We start from the raw sequence: 16,997 nt of genomic DNA, 5'->3' as shown, positions 1-16,997 counted from the left end.
GGGGGGGGGTGAGGGGAGTTGATCTCATTAAAATAATGAAGTTTTATTCATTATTAAATAAAGTAGGTGTGGGATATGTCTATGTGTACACACATGCATATATATATATATATATATATATATTTATATAATTGCTTTGTGTTAAGTAGTGGTGTGTATGATTTTGAAGAGAGTGGACATTGTAAAAGAATCCAGTTACAGTTTAAGTGAGATGTGCTCCTTTAGTGCTTCATATATTTGTATTGAAACTTAGAATGAGAGCTCATGGATACAGAGAGCAGATTGGTGGTCGCCTGAGATATAAAGGATCATGGGTGGGTGAAATGAATGAAAGGGGTCAAAAGGTGCAAATTCCCAGTTATAAAAGGAATAGGTCACAGGGATGTAATGTATAGCATGGTAACTGCAGTTAACAATACTGTATTGTGTATGTGAAAGTAGCTAGGAGAGTGTTTTGAAAATTCTTCCCACACCAAAATTTTGTAACTCTGCATGGGGACAGATGTTAACTTATTACAGTGATCATTTTGCAGTTATATACAGAATCAAATCATTATGCTGTACAAACCAAAAAAACTTAGAGCCCAATTTTGTCTTTCCCAGTTGGAGTCATTCGATGTCCAGTTTGCAGCCAAGAATGTGCAGAGAGACACATCATAGATAATTTTTTTGTGAAGGACACTACTGAGGTTCCCAGCAGTACAGTAGAAAAGTCTAATCAGGTAAGTGTATTAAGTCTTAAAATGTTTTGCCTCCTCTTCTTTTTTTTTTTTTTAATGTTTATTTTTGAGAGAGATAGAGACAGAATGCAAGTGGGTTAAGGGCCAGAGAGAGAGGGAGACATAGAATCTGAAGCAGGCTCCAGGGTCTGAGCTGTCAGCACAGAGCCAGACGCTGGGCTGGAAGTCATGACCTGAGCTGAATTCGGATGCCTAACCGACTGAGCCACTGGGTGTCCCTGTTTTGTCTCCTCTTAATGATGCAGCCTAAATGGTTGAATTACTCTACAATAAAAGGTGTCTGACCCCCCTTTTGGCCATTATGTCTATCAAATTATGTAATATTTTAAAAGGAATATAAAGAATAATGAATAATTCATCTTAAGGATTAAAACAGTGCCAGTACAGAAGCCTTGCTTATACCCCCACCTTCCCTTTCTCTTCAAAGGAAACCATTATTCTATATTTGATAGTATTTCATTTTTTGGTAGTTTTAGGAAATATATTTCAGTTTTTGGTAATTTTACCATATATTGACAGATTTTTAAAAATTTTAAGACTCCTTTCTTTATTTTTTCTGTTTCATCTAATGATGAACTCTATAATGATACATATAAAAAATTCCATGACTTTGATTAGTACAGTTTCCACATTTTAAGAAAATTTTCTTTTCTGCATGGTATTTCTTTGAAAGCTTCATATGATAACATTGGGGATATTGCACTTAGAGACTCCATAGTGGTTTTTTTTTCTTTCCCCCCACTTCCATAATCCACATGTGGAACATTTCTATTGGCCCCTTAGATCTAAATGTCCAGTTCCTGGTAGACAAACTAGTACTCTAGTGGAGGTGAGTTGTGATTAATTCTGTAGTATACACTAAGTGTAGTATATTAGTCTACTTTTGAATTATGATTGATGATTTCTCTAGGCAGTGCCTTTAATTTGGAGCGTTATATCTGTGAAGGAATTGAATCTATGGAAAAAAATTGTTTTTTAAAATGTAAAAATCTAAAAAGTAATGTTTAAGATACTTCTATAATCACATAGCTAAGTTTCTGTACTTTTCATTTTCAGCTTTTTTTGTTTCTTGTGGGAACTATGGGAATTTAGGGCTCACTTCAAATAAATACATCTGTTACTAACAAAAATGTCCCTTTTGTTTCAAAAATATCCACTGTTCAGGGGCGCCTGGGTGGCTCAGCCAGTTAAGTGTCCAACCTCAATTCAGATCATCATCTCATGGTTCATGAGTTTGAACCCCATATTGGGCTCTGGGGAGTCTGCTTCAGATTCTGTGTCTCCCCCTTTTTCCCCCCTCTAGCTCATGCGCTGTCTCTATCTCGCTCAAAAATAAATAAATGTTCAAAAATTAAAAAAAAAAAAACTCTCAAGTATCTACTGTTATCAAATTCCAAACCGGGCTTAATGCAGAAAATAAACTTTCTAATTGTTGTGAAACCAGTTTTAAAGAATAGAAATGTAATTATTTATGTGAGCTACACTTTCAAGTACTTAAAACTCTTCTGGAAGTTTTTCTGTGAATACTAATGATTTTTTTTGCCTTCTAGAGTGTCATGTCACTTTGTTTCATATATGATTATATTTATACTAGATGAACTTTGTTAGTCATATCACTCACCAGTTAAACTTTATCAAGCGAACTCTAGTAGTACATGTGACTGCTCAATCCAGAAAATTCAAAAGTAAAGCAGCATACATAATCAATAGGATGGAGTAATGAATGATCTGATAGGAATTGACGATGATAAGAGATGAGAATTGAAGGGATTCTAATCTAAAGGACAAATTTAAGAAGGTGCTTTATGCCTCTGTATAATCAATTAGTTTTTAATAAGTTTTTTTACTTTGTTTTGGTCACAGAAACATAATAGGCATAAGTTATAATCAGTTAAACTAGAAATAGAGTCCAAATTGACATCTTCAATGTAGGTAAGTGAGACTGGGTGAATGTTAAATCTGGTTCAGGAACAGGGTACTTGTTAGGGATATTCTGGGAATAAAGACTGGAAAGGTAATAATGTGGATGAATTGGAGCTAGAAAGGCCTAGGCAAAAGGTAGTGAGAGCTAAACTAGCTTAGTGGAATACGGAAAGGAACGGGGTAAGTTACAGCTCACCAAAGGTTTGATATAACCGATTGGATGTGGAGGTGAGATGGTGGTGCTTTTCTCAGAGATAAAAGGGTCAAGGAAGCAGATAGAGAATTGGTTTTGAATGTGATTAAGTTTGTCTCTGAGACTAAGGTGATGTCATCTATGGTCAAACTGGAGCTCTGAGGATAGTTCATAGCTGAATGAAGATGAAGCTTAAAATATTTTTGTTACAGATAATTTTAAGCATTACCAAGAGAAGGAACAGTTTCACATAACAACTCCCATGTATACATATGTAGTTTAGTAGCCATCAACTCTTGTTTTATGTTTATCCTGACACCCTCCCACACACTATATTGTGTTGAGGTTAATTCCAGGCATTATATCATCTAATCTATAAATCTTTAAATACTGCTAAGGGAAAATAATTTTTTATAAACCTAACCACCATATTAATTTCATATGTAAAAAATTTTAGTTAAACCTTAGTATCAAAAAGCATCCAGTGATATGTGTCTCTAATTGTTATTGTTATGGTTTTTTAAAAATAGTGGTTTGTTTCTATAAATATCCATTAAGTCCTACACAGTGCGTTTGGTTGATTTGTCTCAAATCTATCTTTTTTTTAAAAATTTTTAAATTTTTTTAATGTTTATTTTTGAGAGAGAGAGACAGAATGCAAGCAGGGGAGGGGCAGAGAGAGAGGGAGACACAAAATCTGAAGCAGGCTCCAGGCTCTGAGCTGTCACCACAGAGCTCGACGGAGGGATCGAACTCACAAACCATGAGATAATGACCTGACCGGAAGTCAGGTGCTTAAGCGACTGAGCCACCCAGGCGCCCCTCACATCTATGTTTTAATTAATCTAAAAATACCTTTTCACTTCCCTGGCTTTTTCCCCCCCTCCTTTTAAACATATTTGTTAGATAAACTGGGTTTTATTCCTATGGAGTTAGCCTTATTCTGCATTTTGCTGACCATCTTCATAAACTCATTTGACATGCTTCTCTGTCTCATGTATTTTGTGTATTTGTGTAAACTGACAGTAGATACGTAGAGGCTGATTTCGTTTCAGGTCCCATTGGGTGAGAGGGCATAAGAATACTTTCATCTGTAGGTCTTGTGTACTTCAATCAGGAGGCATGAGTTTGTTGGTCTTTGTTTTTTCTAATGTCCATGATCATTAATGATCACTGGCATGATTTCATATTAGGGCTTTGAAAAATTGTGATACTCCCATTTTGTCATTCTCCTATATTTCTTATCTGGAAGAGAAACAGAAGCCTTTCTTCATTTATTCTTTGGTTACATACATAGGAAAGGTAGGTTAAAATCTTGATTCTTTTCCTTTAGTTGCTATCTTTTAGAGTAGTGACTTAGTTTCTTAGCCTTCTTCAGAGGAACTAATAAGTGGTGTGTGTGTGTGTTTGTATCATTACGTACTCGTGGATTTTTAACATAAAATGTATTGTAGTAGTTGTTCTTATTGATGCTCAAATTATGCCCCCTTGGCAGTAGGAGCCTCACATTGCTTCCTGAGTCATTCTGATAGAATCACAGTAGTCCTTGCTGTCTTCCCTTTCTGTTTTGACAAGATTTTGTTAGAATTTTTGGTTTCTTTTAGTCAAAAATGGTGTCCGGAGACCACAGTAAGGGTGCTAGGGGTACTCACTTTAAAAAATAGAAGAAACTACACTTACAGTGTTGAGCACGGAGTGATCTATAGAATTATCGAATCCTAAAATTGTACCCTGAAACTAATATAACACTGTGTTAATTATACTTCAATAAAAAATACAATAAACAAGTCCATCTGGCTTGGTCTTGAATTTGGGCCCCATAGTATCTCCTGGGGCATAGGCAAAGGATCCTGAAACACATGGAATTTTGGAAAGAACCATAGTAGAGTTTCTGAAGTATTTTAAAGTGTCAGGGAAAAAAATACAAAGCGAGTATTAGCTTATAGAAAACTGTAAGCCTTAGTAAGGAAACTAGCATTTTTTTTTAAGAAAGCAAAGATTTTAGAAAAGTCATAGGTGTAAATTTTTAACAGAAAAGCAAGTTTAGTCTTAGTGGTCAAAATATACTTATCAAATGAACACATTTCTGGAGTAAAAATGTGAGAAATGATTGTAAAAGTTCAAACAGCAAGCGGCTATTCTCTACATCAAAAAAACTAAAACTGCATCCCCTTAATACAAAACCACCAGTTAATAATATGAAAATTCAGTGTAGAGATATTCTATATGATACCAAATGTCCAACTGTCATGTTTGTTGCTGTTACTTTTCTGAAGAACTGACTAGTTGTTAGATCTGGTGTCACGCACAGTATGTGAGCAATAAGAGGTGTAGCCATGCCTTCTGGGCTGTCCCGTACAATAACCAGGATCATCTCTAGTGAAGCCATTCTCTGAGGTTCTACCTTGAGCCTGCTGAGGATCACAGAAGGCTCTTTCCCTTCCCTACCTTGACTGCCAAGGAAGGGTCATGTCAACAGCACCAAGAAGACTTCTCAGGACAGTCGTGGGTCTGCTGAAAATTCACATTCAGCAGAGGGGATAAAGTCAGTGATTACTAAATATGAATGTATTCTGCTCCTAAGCAAACTAACAGCCTGATTTGAGGCTCATGTAGAAGTTACTGAGGGAGGATATAATGTCTGTCCCTAAGATTCTTATAACTGGAAGACCTTAAGAAGAGAAATGAATTTCATTTGGCTCAGTAGTGCACTCTCCAAAAATAAAGTAATGGTGTTATGGGTGCCTAATATTTGAAAATATATAAGCAGCAACTGTGTAGGAAAAAAGAGAAAATATACCACAAGTATATATTGATATTTATAAGTCCAATTTCAATGTGTAGGTTTTACTTTTTTGATTTCACATTTATCGGATTATCCAGTATTGGAAATTTTGGTTCTTAATTACTTTGACAAAATCATTTATTTTCTCCAAATATATATGTAACATACAATATATTTTAGGGTATATTGTGTGAGTTTTGGTACAAACAGGAACCATCTTAATTCTTAAAATCAAGAATTGTTAACTAGATATAAACTTGTTTATTAAAAGGATAAATAAAAATTAAAAATACTTAAAGTATCATAGACATAGCAACCATAAGGAAGCAGCTGAGGGAAGAAAGAGAAAAGATTGGAATTAGTCAAAGTTAGAGGAAGGATCTTGTGGAACATCAGTTCAGTCCTCTGAAAAGGTGATGTCATGATGGCGTCTCATCCTTTTCTAGGGATCGCAGACCTCAGAGGAGCAGGAGTAGGCCTATGGTGTCAGTATCTCCAAAGCTGGTCCCACGAGGACTGGAAAAACTAATCTGGTGCTCTGTGCTGCTGGAGGAGGGAGTTGCTGCTGCCAGGGGGAGGTAGTATTGATGGGCGTGATGTTCACAGAGAATGCTAGGAGATAAAAAGCCAACCAGGATCAAGTACTTCTTCCTCTGGCATTGGGTCTCACTCCAGCACCATCTGTTGTTAGAATCTAATGTGGAACCAGCTCATAAAGCATAAATCTTGTTTGCAGTGTAAGAGTACAAAAGAATATAGATGGTGCTGGAAGTAGAAATTACAGAGTTGTTTCTGTCAAAATAGGAAGGAAGGAACACAGCAAATACATATATGTCCTGGAGATAGTCCATCAAATCATACTTTTTTCCAAGTTTTTATTTAAACAGTTACATACAGTGTAATATTTTAAAGGTACTTGAAATAAATAATTCTCTATGAGGTTAAGCCACCCACTTGATAGTTTAACTGCCTTTTGATTTTTAGGCATTTAATTTTTTTTGATGTGTATTTATTTTTGAGAGAGAGAGCATGAGCGAGCTTGCATGAGTGGGGAAGGGGCAGAGAGAGAGGGAGACACAGAATCCAAAGCAGGATCCCTGGATCCAAGCTGCCAGCCAGCACAGAGCCTAAAGTGGGACTCAAACTCCTGAACTGCAAGATCATGACCTAAGCCGAAGTCAGTCACTCAACTGACTGAGTCACCCAGGTGCCCCAGGCATTTAATTTTTTAAATTTAAATTTGTATGACTATAAATAAACATTCCTATAGTTCTAAAGTAAAATCTATGAAATATAGCATATGAGAGAATTTAGACTCTGTTTAATCTACACTATAGGTAGCCATTTAATTTCCTTTATTCTTCTATTTAAAAAATTATTTTAGGGGCGCCATTATTTTATATGTAATTTTAAGTATTTTTATTTTATTTTAAAAATATTACCAAATGTCATTTTACCCATCCCCATCTTTCTTAGGTAAGCAATAGCATGATTTACTTTACCACTTTGCTTTTTAATTTTACTTCGTATCTAGAGATCCCTCATTCTTTTTTGTAGCATCGTGTAGCATAGAGATTAAATTTTAGGTTATATCTTTAAGACCTGATCATTGAAGCTAAGGCAGTAAGGATGAGATAATTCACAGTTCTAACAAAAATCTACAGAAGAGTGGGGGTTGGATCCAGAGGGCAATCAGGGAGATAAGAGGGTCTGGAAGTATCAAGGAATCCAAATGATTGCTAGGAAGCCAGTGGCTTTAATGATGTTAGGTTAAAAATAAGCACTGAGGAAAAGACAGGTTTGGATGAATGAAAATGTTGTCCAGGTATTTGGAACTTAGCAAAGTTAAGCACTAACTGAGGGGGGATTCCTTTTCTCAGTCACAGAAGGTAATATAAGAACTGCTTCTCTTTATCTGTTTTCAGAGAAGGGTGCAACCATGTGCAGTTTACACAAGCTGGAAACAAAGGGGCTTTCCCTTCTTCACCTTCAATATCCAGTGCATCTTCTGAACCCGTCAGTTTCACTACCCATCTTCCTCCTTCATTCCCCGCTTCTACCCACTCTCACCCAAAACATTGAAAAAACCCTATTACTTATTTCTGCAGAAAATTCTTGCCCCTTTTCTAATCTATTCTTTATATTGCAATGACAGTGACTTTTAAAATTGCAAATCTGGCCATGTCCTTACTTAAAAACTTTTAGGAGACAAGGACCAAACTTGTCATATGCTCCTACTTGATCTGACCCCTGCCTTGCCCCTTGCTTCTACTCTTGCCAGTCATTCCCCTTGGTTTCTCCATTTCAGTCCTACTTTGTACCAGTTCTTCGAACCTGCTGTACTTTTCTTACCTGGAGGTTATTGTACATTCTGTTCTCTCTGCCTAGAAAGCTTTTCATTAATAATTGATGATTCAACTTCCCGATCTTCATGTTAATATGATCTCATTATAGAAAGCCTTGCCTGAGTAATCTCTCACTTTCTCCAACACTCCAGTCCCACTAAAATGAGATCAGTTTCCCCTATCAAATGCTCTTAGAGCTTCTCCTACTTTTCCTTTATGGCACTTCTCAGAGTATAATTGTGTATTGGTATGAGCCTTCTAGTAATGTATGCCTCAGTACAATCTAAGTAACCTGCCCAGGACTACTCTGCTACGAGTGAGGAACTGGGGTATGAACCGACACTCCCATCTAGGATACTCAGTATCACAGGGCAGGAACCGCGTTTGCTTTTCCACATTGTTCTGTCGTCAGCACTTAGCACAGTGCCTGGAGTATTGATATACTGAATGAAGAACAGTGTCACATTTCCATTTCATATGTTTACAATTTAAATTTACCGTGGTAAGATAGCCGATAGAGGCCAAGTATGGTTGGTATATCATTTTTAAATGACTAGTCGTTTGACCACCTTTTCATTTTTCTTAAAAACTGATGTGCCATATCTCTCTGATTAGGTGTGTACAAGCTGTGAGGACAATGCAGAAGCTAATGGGTTTTGTGTGGAGTGCGTGGAGTGGCTCTGCAAGACCTGCATCAGAGCTCACCAAAGAGTGAAGTTCACAAAAGACCACACTGTGCGACAGAAGGAGGAAGTCTCTCCAGGTAGTAAATTAGTTCTTTTAATCTCTTTTTTCTCTATCTTTCCCTCCCTTTTCTTCCTTCCTGTACTGACTTTGTTTTGATACACTTATGATAGACTCCTGCTTTTTTTAAAAAGGAGGTGTATTTTGTAATTGAAATTTAAAGACATCTGTAAATGTTATTAAATATGCATAAATACAGAATTCTTCTGCCTTATATTCATACTCCTAACCCTCCTCTTCCCACAAATGCCTTAATTTGGTGTGAATGTATAGCAAATGAAAAAAAAAAGTTGCTTTTTAAACTTTTCTCACCACTTTTCTTATTTCTAAGGTGTGACAAGAAGTGGGCTTAACAAAAGTTTTACAGCTCTTTTTCCTCTGATATTGTTGTGGTAAACCTGCTTCGTGATATTTGATATGTAGATAACTGAAGAAGCTCTGCTATTTACCTAATTTAGGGCTTCTCAGCATTTATTGTATTGCTTGCGATGTAAAGGTTACTAATATATTCTTTTATTATAGTAAAATAAATATAACATAAAACTTGCCACTCAGCTATTTTTACATGTCTAATTCAGTTCCATTTATTGCATTCAGGTGTTATGCAGCCATCACCACTGTCTGCTTCCAAAGTTTTTTTTCATCATTTCAGAAGGAAATGGTGTCCAATAAGTAATGATGCTCATTCTCCTCTTTCTTCCGACCTGCTAAACTCTAATCTACTATCTGTCTCTACAAATTTGCTTATTTCTTCAAGTGAGATCATACAGTATTTGTCCTTTTTCACTTGCCATAATATTTTTGGGGCTTATCCATGTTGTGGCATTTATCAGAACTTCATTAATTTTTATAGCTTATTAATATATTTGTGTTTTAAATTACTTTATTGCTTTTAATTCAAGTCAATCAGTGTTTGTATGTCTATTTCGTATTCCAGGAATTTTGCTGGATATTAGAGATGAAAAGATAAAAGACACTTTTTACCCCACAGGAGTTAACAGTATGATAAAGATTATGAACAAATTTAGCAATCATAGTTTGGTCTCATAAGTTCCATGGGAGCACATCAAAGGAGCACCAGACTCAGATTTGGGGATTTAGGTTGGAGGCCAGATCTGGGGCTTGACAGATAGAAGTTCATCACATGAAGGAGAAGGGTGAAAACTGAAGTACATGCACAGATTTCCAGAGGGAGACCATTGAATGTAGCCAGAGAGTAAGATGCAAGAGGAGGAGGAAGAATAAGAGTTGAAGCTAAGAGTCTGGTGACACAGGAAAAGGAATATAATTTCTGAGGGTACTGATGAGGGAAAGATGAAGGAGGCCAGGTACAGGTTCAGATCCGTTTAACAGATTAGTGCTAGAAAGACTTTCTATGAATTCAGCGTCTGTTGAAGAACAAAGCAGAGGAAATAGGATTTAAAGATAAGGAATGTGAGGGATATTTGAAATAACTTTATTTGGAAAAGAGCTCTATCTTAAACACAGATTGTTTGGTAACATTGAGGTTACATTTGATGGATAGGCCTTAAAATTTCCTTCATCTGGCCTCAGCAGTGTGGAGATGGGTATAGAGAAGAATTGAACTTATCTAGGATTGGGGTTTAGCTAGACAGGTGTTTCAGAAGTTCAGTAGACAGGTACAAATAATGGCATTTTTTGAAATGAAGGAATTTTTTTAACTATAAAGGAAATGAAGTTGATAGTGTCAGTTGATAAGGTGAAAGAAATTATTAGGAACTAGAGAATCACTGAGACACAGTGAGAGCAGTTAACTAAAAACTGAAAGAAGTTATTAGAGTAGATGTTTGAATCTATGATTAGAGAAATGGACCAATTGGGAATAATCAGAAATCTAGGATAGGTCCATGATACAAAGGAGCTAAAACAGAGTAGAGGTCTCTGTTGGTGAGAAAGTCTGAGAGCCTTGTTTTTATGTGGCAATCTGTGTAAACTTCTAACTCATCCAGAGTGATGGTGACACTGAGGGCTAGGAAGATGACTGAGTCAGGATCTAAATTCTCTGATAAGTAAAGGAACTCTGTAAATGGAAGACATGATGTTCTACTTACCTAAGTCAGAAGCTCTGTACTTACTGTAGAACAGCAGGCACAAACCAGAATGTCTTAGGCCAACTAAAGATGTGTGGTCACTCTGTAAACTGTGAGGCCTCGATGACATGAACATCAAGGAGAAGGGTTCAGGAAGCTAGCAGAAAATTCACATTACCAGTACTTCTGAACCATTTTTGCATTGCTAGAGGGATTTTTATTTGGTCTTGATGTGTTGTGATTTTAAGACACTTAATATATTGCTAATTTTCTCTAGTTGTTTTCCGTCTTTGATAAGAATTTTATGCATTTTTGCCTACTTTATGATCTGACTAGATAGTAGGTTATCTTTTTTATCCACAGAAATTTATGTATCAATTATCCTTTTATTTTTTTTATGTTTTGTTGTTGTTGGAGAGACAGAGACAGCATGAACAGGGGAGGGTCAGAGAGACAGGGAAACACAGAATCTGAAGCAGGCTCCAGGCTCTGAGCTAGCTGTCAGCATAGAGTACAATGTGGGGCTCGAACCCACAAACCGTGAGATCATGACCTGACCCGAAGCCAGACGCTTAACTGACTTTGAGTTCAAGCCCCACATTGGGCATGGAACCTACTTCATTAAAAATAAAACAAAACAAAAAAAACTATAAGTTTTGGTTACAAAGCTATTGGGGATTTATGAATTTTTATATTGTTTTCTACTTTCGTAGATTATAAGTAATAATATGGAAAGAAGGCCATGATGTATATTAAATGCAAAAAGCAAGTTGCTGAACAATGTAGTTATTATGAACCCAAGAATTCGTGAAAACGAGAAGGAAAATGTTCTCATTACTTGGATTTTTTTGTTTTTGGTTTCAACTTTATAATTTTATTATGATTAGAAAATGTGAATCTGTGAACTCATTCTGTGTGCTGGCATACACATAGATTTTTGTAAATATTGGTAATACCTTGAATAACAATGGGGCCTAGGAGTGCTGACACCTGCGTAGTTGAAAATCCATCTAAACCTTTGACTCCCCAAACTTAACTATTAATAGCCTACAGTTGCCTGAAAGCCTTACTAGTAACAAATAGTCAATTAAAACATATTCTGAAAGAAATATGTGTGTGTTATTTACTGTGTTCTTTGAAAGTAAGCTAGAGAAAAGAAAATGCTAAGAAAATCATAAGGAAGAGAAAATACATTTATAGTCCCTGTGTTTATCAAGAAAAATCATGTGTAAATGGACCTGGGCACTTAAAACCCATGTTTTTCAAAGGCCAACTGTATATTAAAATAAATTATAGATAAATACAACTCGTTATACTAAAAAGAGAAACCATAAAAGTTCACTCCAAGAAAAAAAGTAAACATTTTTGTAATTAGAAAGGAAAAAGCTTTTCTAGAAGCAGTCCTCAAAAATTAAAGCCATAAAAAATAAAAACGAATTTTCCTGTATAATATTTTAAAGATATAATTGGAAAAAATACCATAACCCAAGTCAGACTGGAGAAAATATTTTTAAAATCTTTGGCAACCAGCATATCAAATGTGTTTACAAAAAAGAAAGACAATTGGACAGAAAAACAGCAGAGGTTTTAAACAGACAATTATTAAAAGAAATTAAATGCTTGATGAATGTGAAAAGTTGTTCAATCTCAGTTATTGAAGAAATACATCCAAAGATAGTAAAAATTTTTTCCCTATGAGATTGGCAAAGATTAAAAAAATATTGACCAAACATTGTTAGTAATGTAGATTAATAGCCACTCTGCACTAGTAAGAGTACAAATTGGTAAAATTGTTTTTGGAGAATCATTTAGTTATGTTTGTATAAATCACCCTTTGACCCAACGGCCTTGCTACTAGGAATTTATCTGTGGAAGCATTCAGTGACTTAAATATGTCATATGTTTATTTCAACATTATCATACAATATCGAAAAATGAGAAACATTCAAAATCTACCTCAGGTGTTACATTCATTTGATGGAATACTATGCAGTTAATAAGTAAATCGATGTATTTACTAACACAGAAAGGTATCTAAGAGTTAAGTGGGAAAATCTTAAAAGACAGTATGTGTAATGCTGTTTTTTTTTTTTTTTAATTTTGAAACAAAATATTGGGATACCTGGTTGGCTCAGTCGGTTGAGTGTCCGACTTCTGCTCAGGTCATGATCTCATGGTTTGCAGGTTCAAGCCCAGTATCAGGCTCTGTGCTAATAGCTCAGAGCCTGGAGCCTGTTTCAGATTCTGTCTCCCCCCTTTCTTTCTGCTCCTCTCCCATTTGTGCTCTGTCTCAAAAATAAAGTATAAAAAAATTTTTTTTAGAAAGTATCTACTATTGTATGTAGTTATATACAAAGAAAACCAACCATAAGAACACATACTAGGTTATTAATAGTGGTTATTTCTAGAAGTGGGATTATTTCTGAAACATTCAGATTTTACTTTTAATTATTAGTGAGATAACTGATACTTACTGTTGAATTATATTGATTTGTATTCTGATTTTTTTTTAATTTAACATTATACATAAGCATTGCTCAGTATTATTCTCACTCTGGATAACTACTAAGTTACATGGAGAACTATAGTATATAGTAAAATCTTTATGATTATTTCCGTATTAATGGGTACCCCTTGTAAGGATTTTTGCAAAAGTGGTTACATAACTTTTTTCATCACATTCTTTATACATTTTTATTAGATTTCCTGAATTCCATTGAAAACAGTCTTTTTCCATATTTGGAGGAAAGAACATCCAGTTGGGTCACATTCACTCACCTGGCTTATTTTCTTATGACTTTCTAAATTTCATAAAGCACATTTTAAACTACATACTTTATTTTTCTCCTGAGTTAATTTGAATTTCTGGAATGAAAAGCTTATTTACCTTTTCCTTCTAAAATGCTGAGAATACCTAACATTTTGTTTCTTTTTTCTTTTTTTTAATTGAAGTCTAGTTGACACATAATGTTACATTAATTTCAGGTGGACAGCATTGTGACTGGACAAGTCTGTACGTGATGCTGTGCTCACCACAAGCACGGCTACCATCTGTCCCCAGACAGCAAACCTAGTAGTAGAGATGGTGTCAGTGAAACCGTTTATAGCTCTTCTATATCTCTATGGATTGAAATGTAAATGAACAACCTAATAATTAGGTAGTATTCACTTATGTTAATTTTCTTCTTTTTGTCTCCTGTTATTTCTACAGAGGCAGTTGGTGTGACGAGTCAGCGACCAGTGTTTTGTCCTTTTCATAAGAAGGAACAGCTGAAACTTTACTGTGAAACGTGTGACAAACTGACGTGCCGGGACTGCCAGTTATTAGAACATAAAGAGCATAGGTATTGTCATCTTTATGTTCACACATGTATAGTAAGCTCTATGAGGACTGGATGGCTGCTGGCACCCTGGCCAAATGGCAGTCAGCAAATAAAGTTTTGTTTGGCCAACAGTATGTTGGCCTGTTCCAGGATTTTTCAACTTGGCAACTACAGATATTTGTGGGGGTGCTGTTTGGGTCATTGTATGGTGTTCAGCTGCATCTTTGACCTGTATTCACTGGATGCCAGTGGCATCCTCCCAGTTGTGACAACCAGAAATGTCTCCAGATTTTGCCAAAGGCCCTACAGAACAAAATCACCTGGAGTTGAGAACCAATGGCTTATCCACTATTTTAATTTTTTTTAATGCTTTTTATTTATTTTTGAGAGACAGAGAGAGACAGCTGGAGCAGGGGAGAGTCAGAGAGAGAGGGAGATACAGAATCTGAAACAGGCTCCAGGCTCTGAGCTAGCTGTCAGCACAGAGCCCGACACGGGGCTCGAACCCAAGAACCGTGAGATCTGACCTGAGCCGAAGCCGGTATCCACTATTTTAAAATAAATGGAATTAGTTTCCAGTGTTGTAAAATCAGGAGATTTTACATTTAAAAAAAAAAATCTAGATCTTTAGGTTGAGAGAATGGAACCTGTTACAGGCAGGGGCCTCATACAGTTTCATGTCAGCATTTGGGTGGAATTCACTTTAGTGTTCTGTAGAATGAGGCATGCTTTTCACAATTCATCATAGTTCTACCAAAGATTTTTTCTAAATCTGATGTCTATAGGCATTTGAGTTAGCAACCACTGATTTATTTAAATAGTAAGATTCTGATCAGTACAAATAAAATTGATTAAAATAGTCAAGAGGTCAACTGTACTGGTTTACACTACTTGCTAAGATATCCTTGGCACGTACCTTTCGACACTGAAAGTACTTGGTATATGGTTGTATAAATGCACATTTAAATGTCTCTCTTTTCCATGAGGCTGGAATCTCTGTGAAGGTGGGAAACAAAGTTGCTGGTTCAATTTTGGGGGAAAAAAAATGGTCAAGAGGTAACCACGGGGGAGGTAGGTAGGGCTGAAAAGGTGATAGGGATTAAGAAATACACTTATGATGAATTTCAAATATTCTAAGTGTTGAATCCTTAAATTGTTCACCTGAAACTAATATTATACTTTATGTTATCTAACTGGAATTTAAATAAAACCTAAAAAAAAAAAAAAAGAAAATTGTCTAGGTTCCCAATAATGGCAGACTAGGCAAGTTGGACCAAGCCATACCAGGGGGGATAACTAGAAAACCTGGATAAAATACAGAAGTCAATGATAAAAAACAAAACAAACAAACAAAACTTAGTAGTAAAGATTTACTGTACCAGGTTGGAGGGGGACAGAGAATGAGAGGAGTGTTTTCCCCTTTAAGGTATTTTGCCAGGATATCGGAGAATTTTTAATAGGCCACAGGGCTGGGAAGACGGCAATTGGAGTTCAGGGGTTACAGGGTTTAAAGGCTTCTCCTTGCCTTGATTTGGAACCCTGAAAGTCTATACTGTTATAGTAAAGATGAACTAACTATTAAATAGTTCCTGACTGGGACTGATGCTTCAGCATCAAAGTTTTTCAGTACCCAAAATGGAATACGTTGAAATCCTTTCGCTGGTGCCCCAGGGTACCCGGTAGATTCAAATGTAAATGCTCCCTGAAAAGAGAAAACCTCATCCTATGCCTCAAATTTATTCAGTAATGAATTTTGTAAAATGGTTCAACACATAATTAGAAGGAATCAAGTATGCTAGGTGATTAGACAATGTGACCAAAACCTACCAGATACAACAAATAATACAAAAACACCCTTAGGGCTATTTCTTACCATATTGAAAATCAGGGACAAAATGGAAAATTTGGGTAGAGAACTGAAAACTATAAAAAAAGAATGAGATGGGAAATCTAGGACGGAAAATTACCATAACTGAAATTAACTCATTAGAGGCTATAACAGATTTGACATAGCAGGAAATGAGAATTAATGAACTAGAAGAAAAGTAAGAAAATACCCACAATGGAAAGTAGAGATGGAGAAGAAGTAATACAGGGTGCAACTGGGGCCCAAGAAGGAGAGAACAGAAAGGGAATGAGAAGGAAGCAACATGTAAGGACAGAATATAATGGCTTGGAATGTGGTAATACTGAAGAAAAATACCTAGCCCATATTTAGGAAGCCCTATAAATGGGCAAGAGGCTGATAAAAATAATTTTAAAAAGCAATAGTTTTTAAGTACAAAAAGAAAATAATTACAGAGCTAAAATTATATAGCCAGTGAGCATATTCTTTAAAATGAAGATTCATGAAAAACATTTTTAGACCAAATAAACTGGGATAATATATCTCCAGTAAACCCTCACGTAAGTATACCTTAAGTAAAAGAGAAATGGTAGTTAATGTATGATGGAATGAAAAGCAATTAAAATGGTAAGTAGGAGTAAATGTAAATAAATATCAGCTTATGAAACAATAAAAATATCTTATTGGTATGTGTCTTGTGTGTCCTGTACACTACACAACAGACATGTCAGAGGAGGATATGGAGTCTGTGTTCTAAGGCGTAGGCACAGTTTAGAAAGATGGTAAAAAAAAAATACAGATCACTATTAGAGAAGTCCAGATCTGTGTTTTGTAATGTCTAGAGTAATCACAAACAGAACATAAAAGCATATCTGATTATCAAAGTAACATAGAGGGAAAGTGGAACAATCAGCTTAAAGACGGGCGAAAGAAGAAAAACAAAGAACAGATGGGATTTAATAAGGACTTGGTAAGTGTAAATCTATAAATAGATTTGTAATTATAAAAAGTGTAAATGGATAAAATGCCCCAAATTAAAAGATTTCA

General features: G+C 35.7%; 1 protein-coding gene across 1 annotated transcript in view; it reads left to right on the top strand.

Moving 5' to 3' along the window:
- The first annotated feature begins 254 nt into the window (after nucleotides 1–254).
- Nucleotides 255–16,997, top strand: part of TRIM24 (tripartite motif containing 24) — a 58,124-nt gene continuing 41,381 nt past the window's right edge. Inside the window, exons 1-4 of the mRNA XM_029917942.1 lie at nucleotides 255–384; nucleotides 604–722; nucleotides 8,602–8,749; nucleotides 13,993–14,125. Coding sequence (XP_029773802.1) covers nucleotides 255–384; nucleotides 604–722; nucleotides 8,602–8,749; nucleotides 13,993–14,125 — 530 coding nt within the window. The remainder of the gene's footprint in view (nucleotides 385–603; nucleotides 723–8,601; nucleotides 8,750–13,992; nucleotides 14,126–16,997) is intronic.

Source organism: Suricata suricatta, chromosome 2, assembly GCF_006229205.1.
Source record: "Suricata suricatta isolate VVHF042 chromosome 2, meerkat_22Aug2017_6uvM2_HiC, whole genome shotgun sequence".
NCBI classification, from domain to species: Eukaryota; Metazoa; Chordata; class Mammalia; order Carnivora; family Herpestidae; genus Suricata; species Suricata suricatta.
Note: the sequence above shows the minus strand (reverse complement) of the source record. Positions and strands in the feature narration are given on the sequence as shown.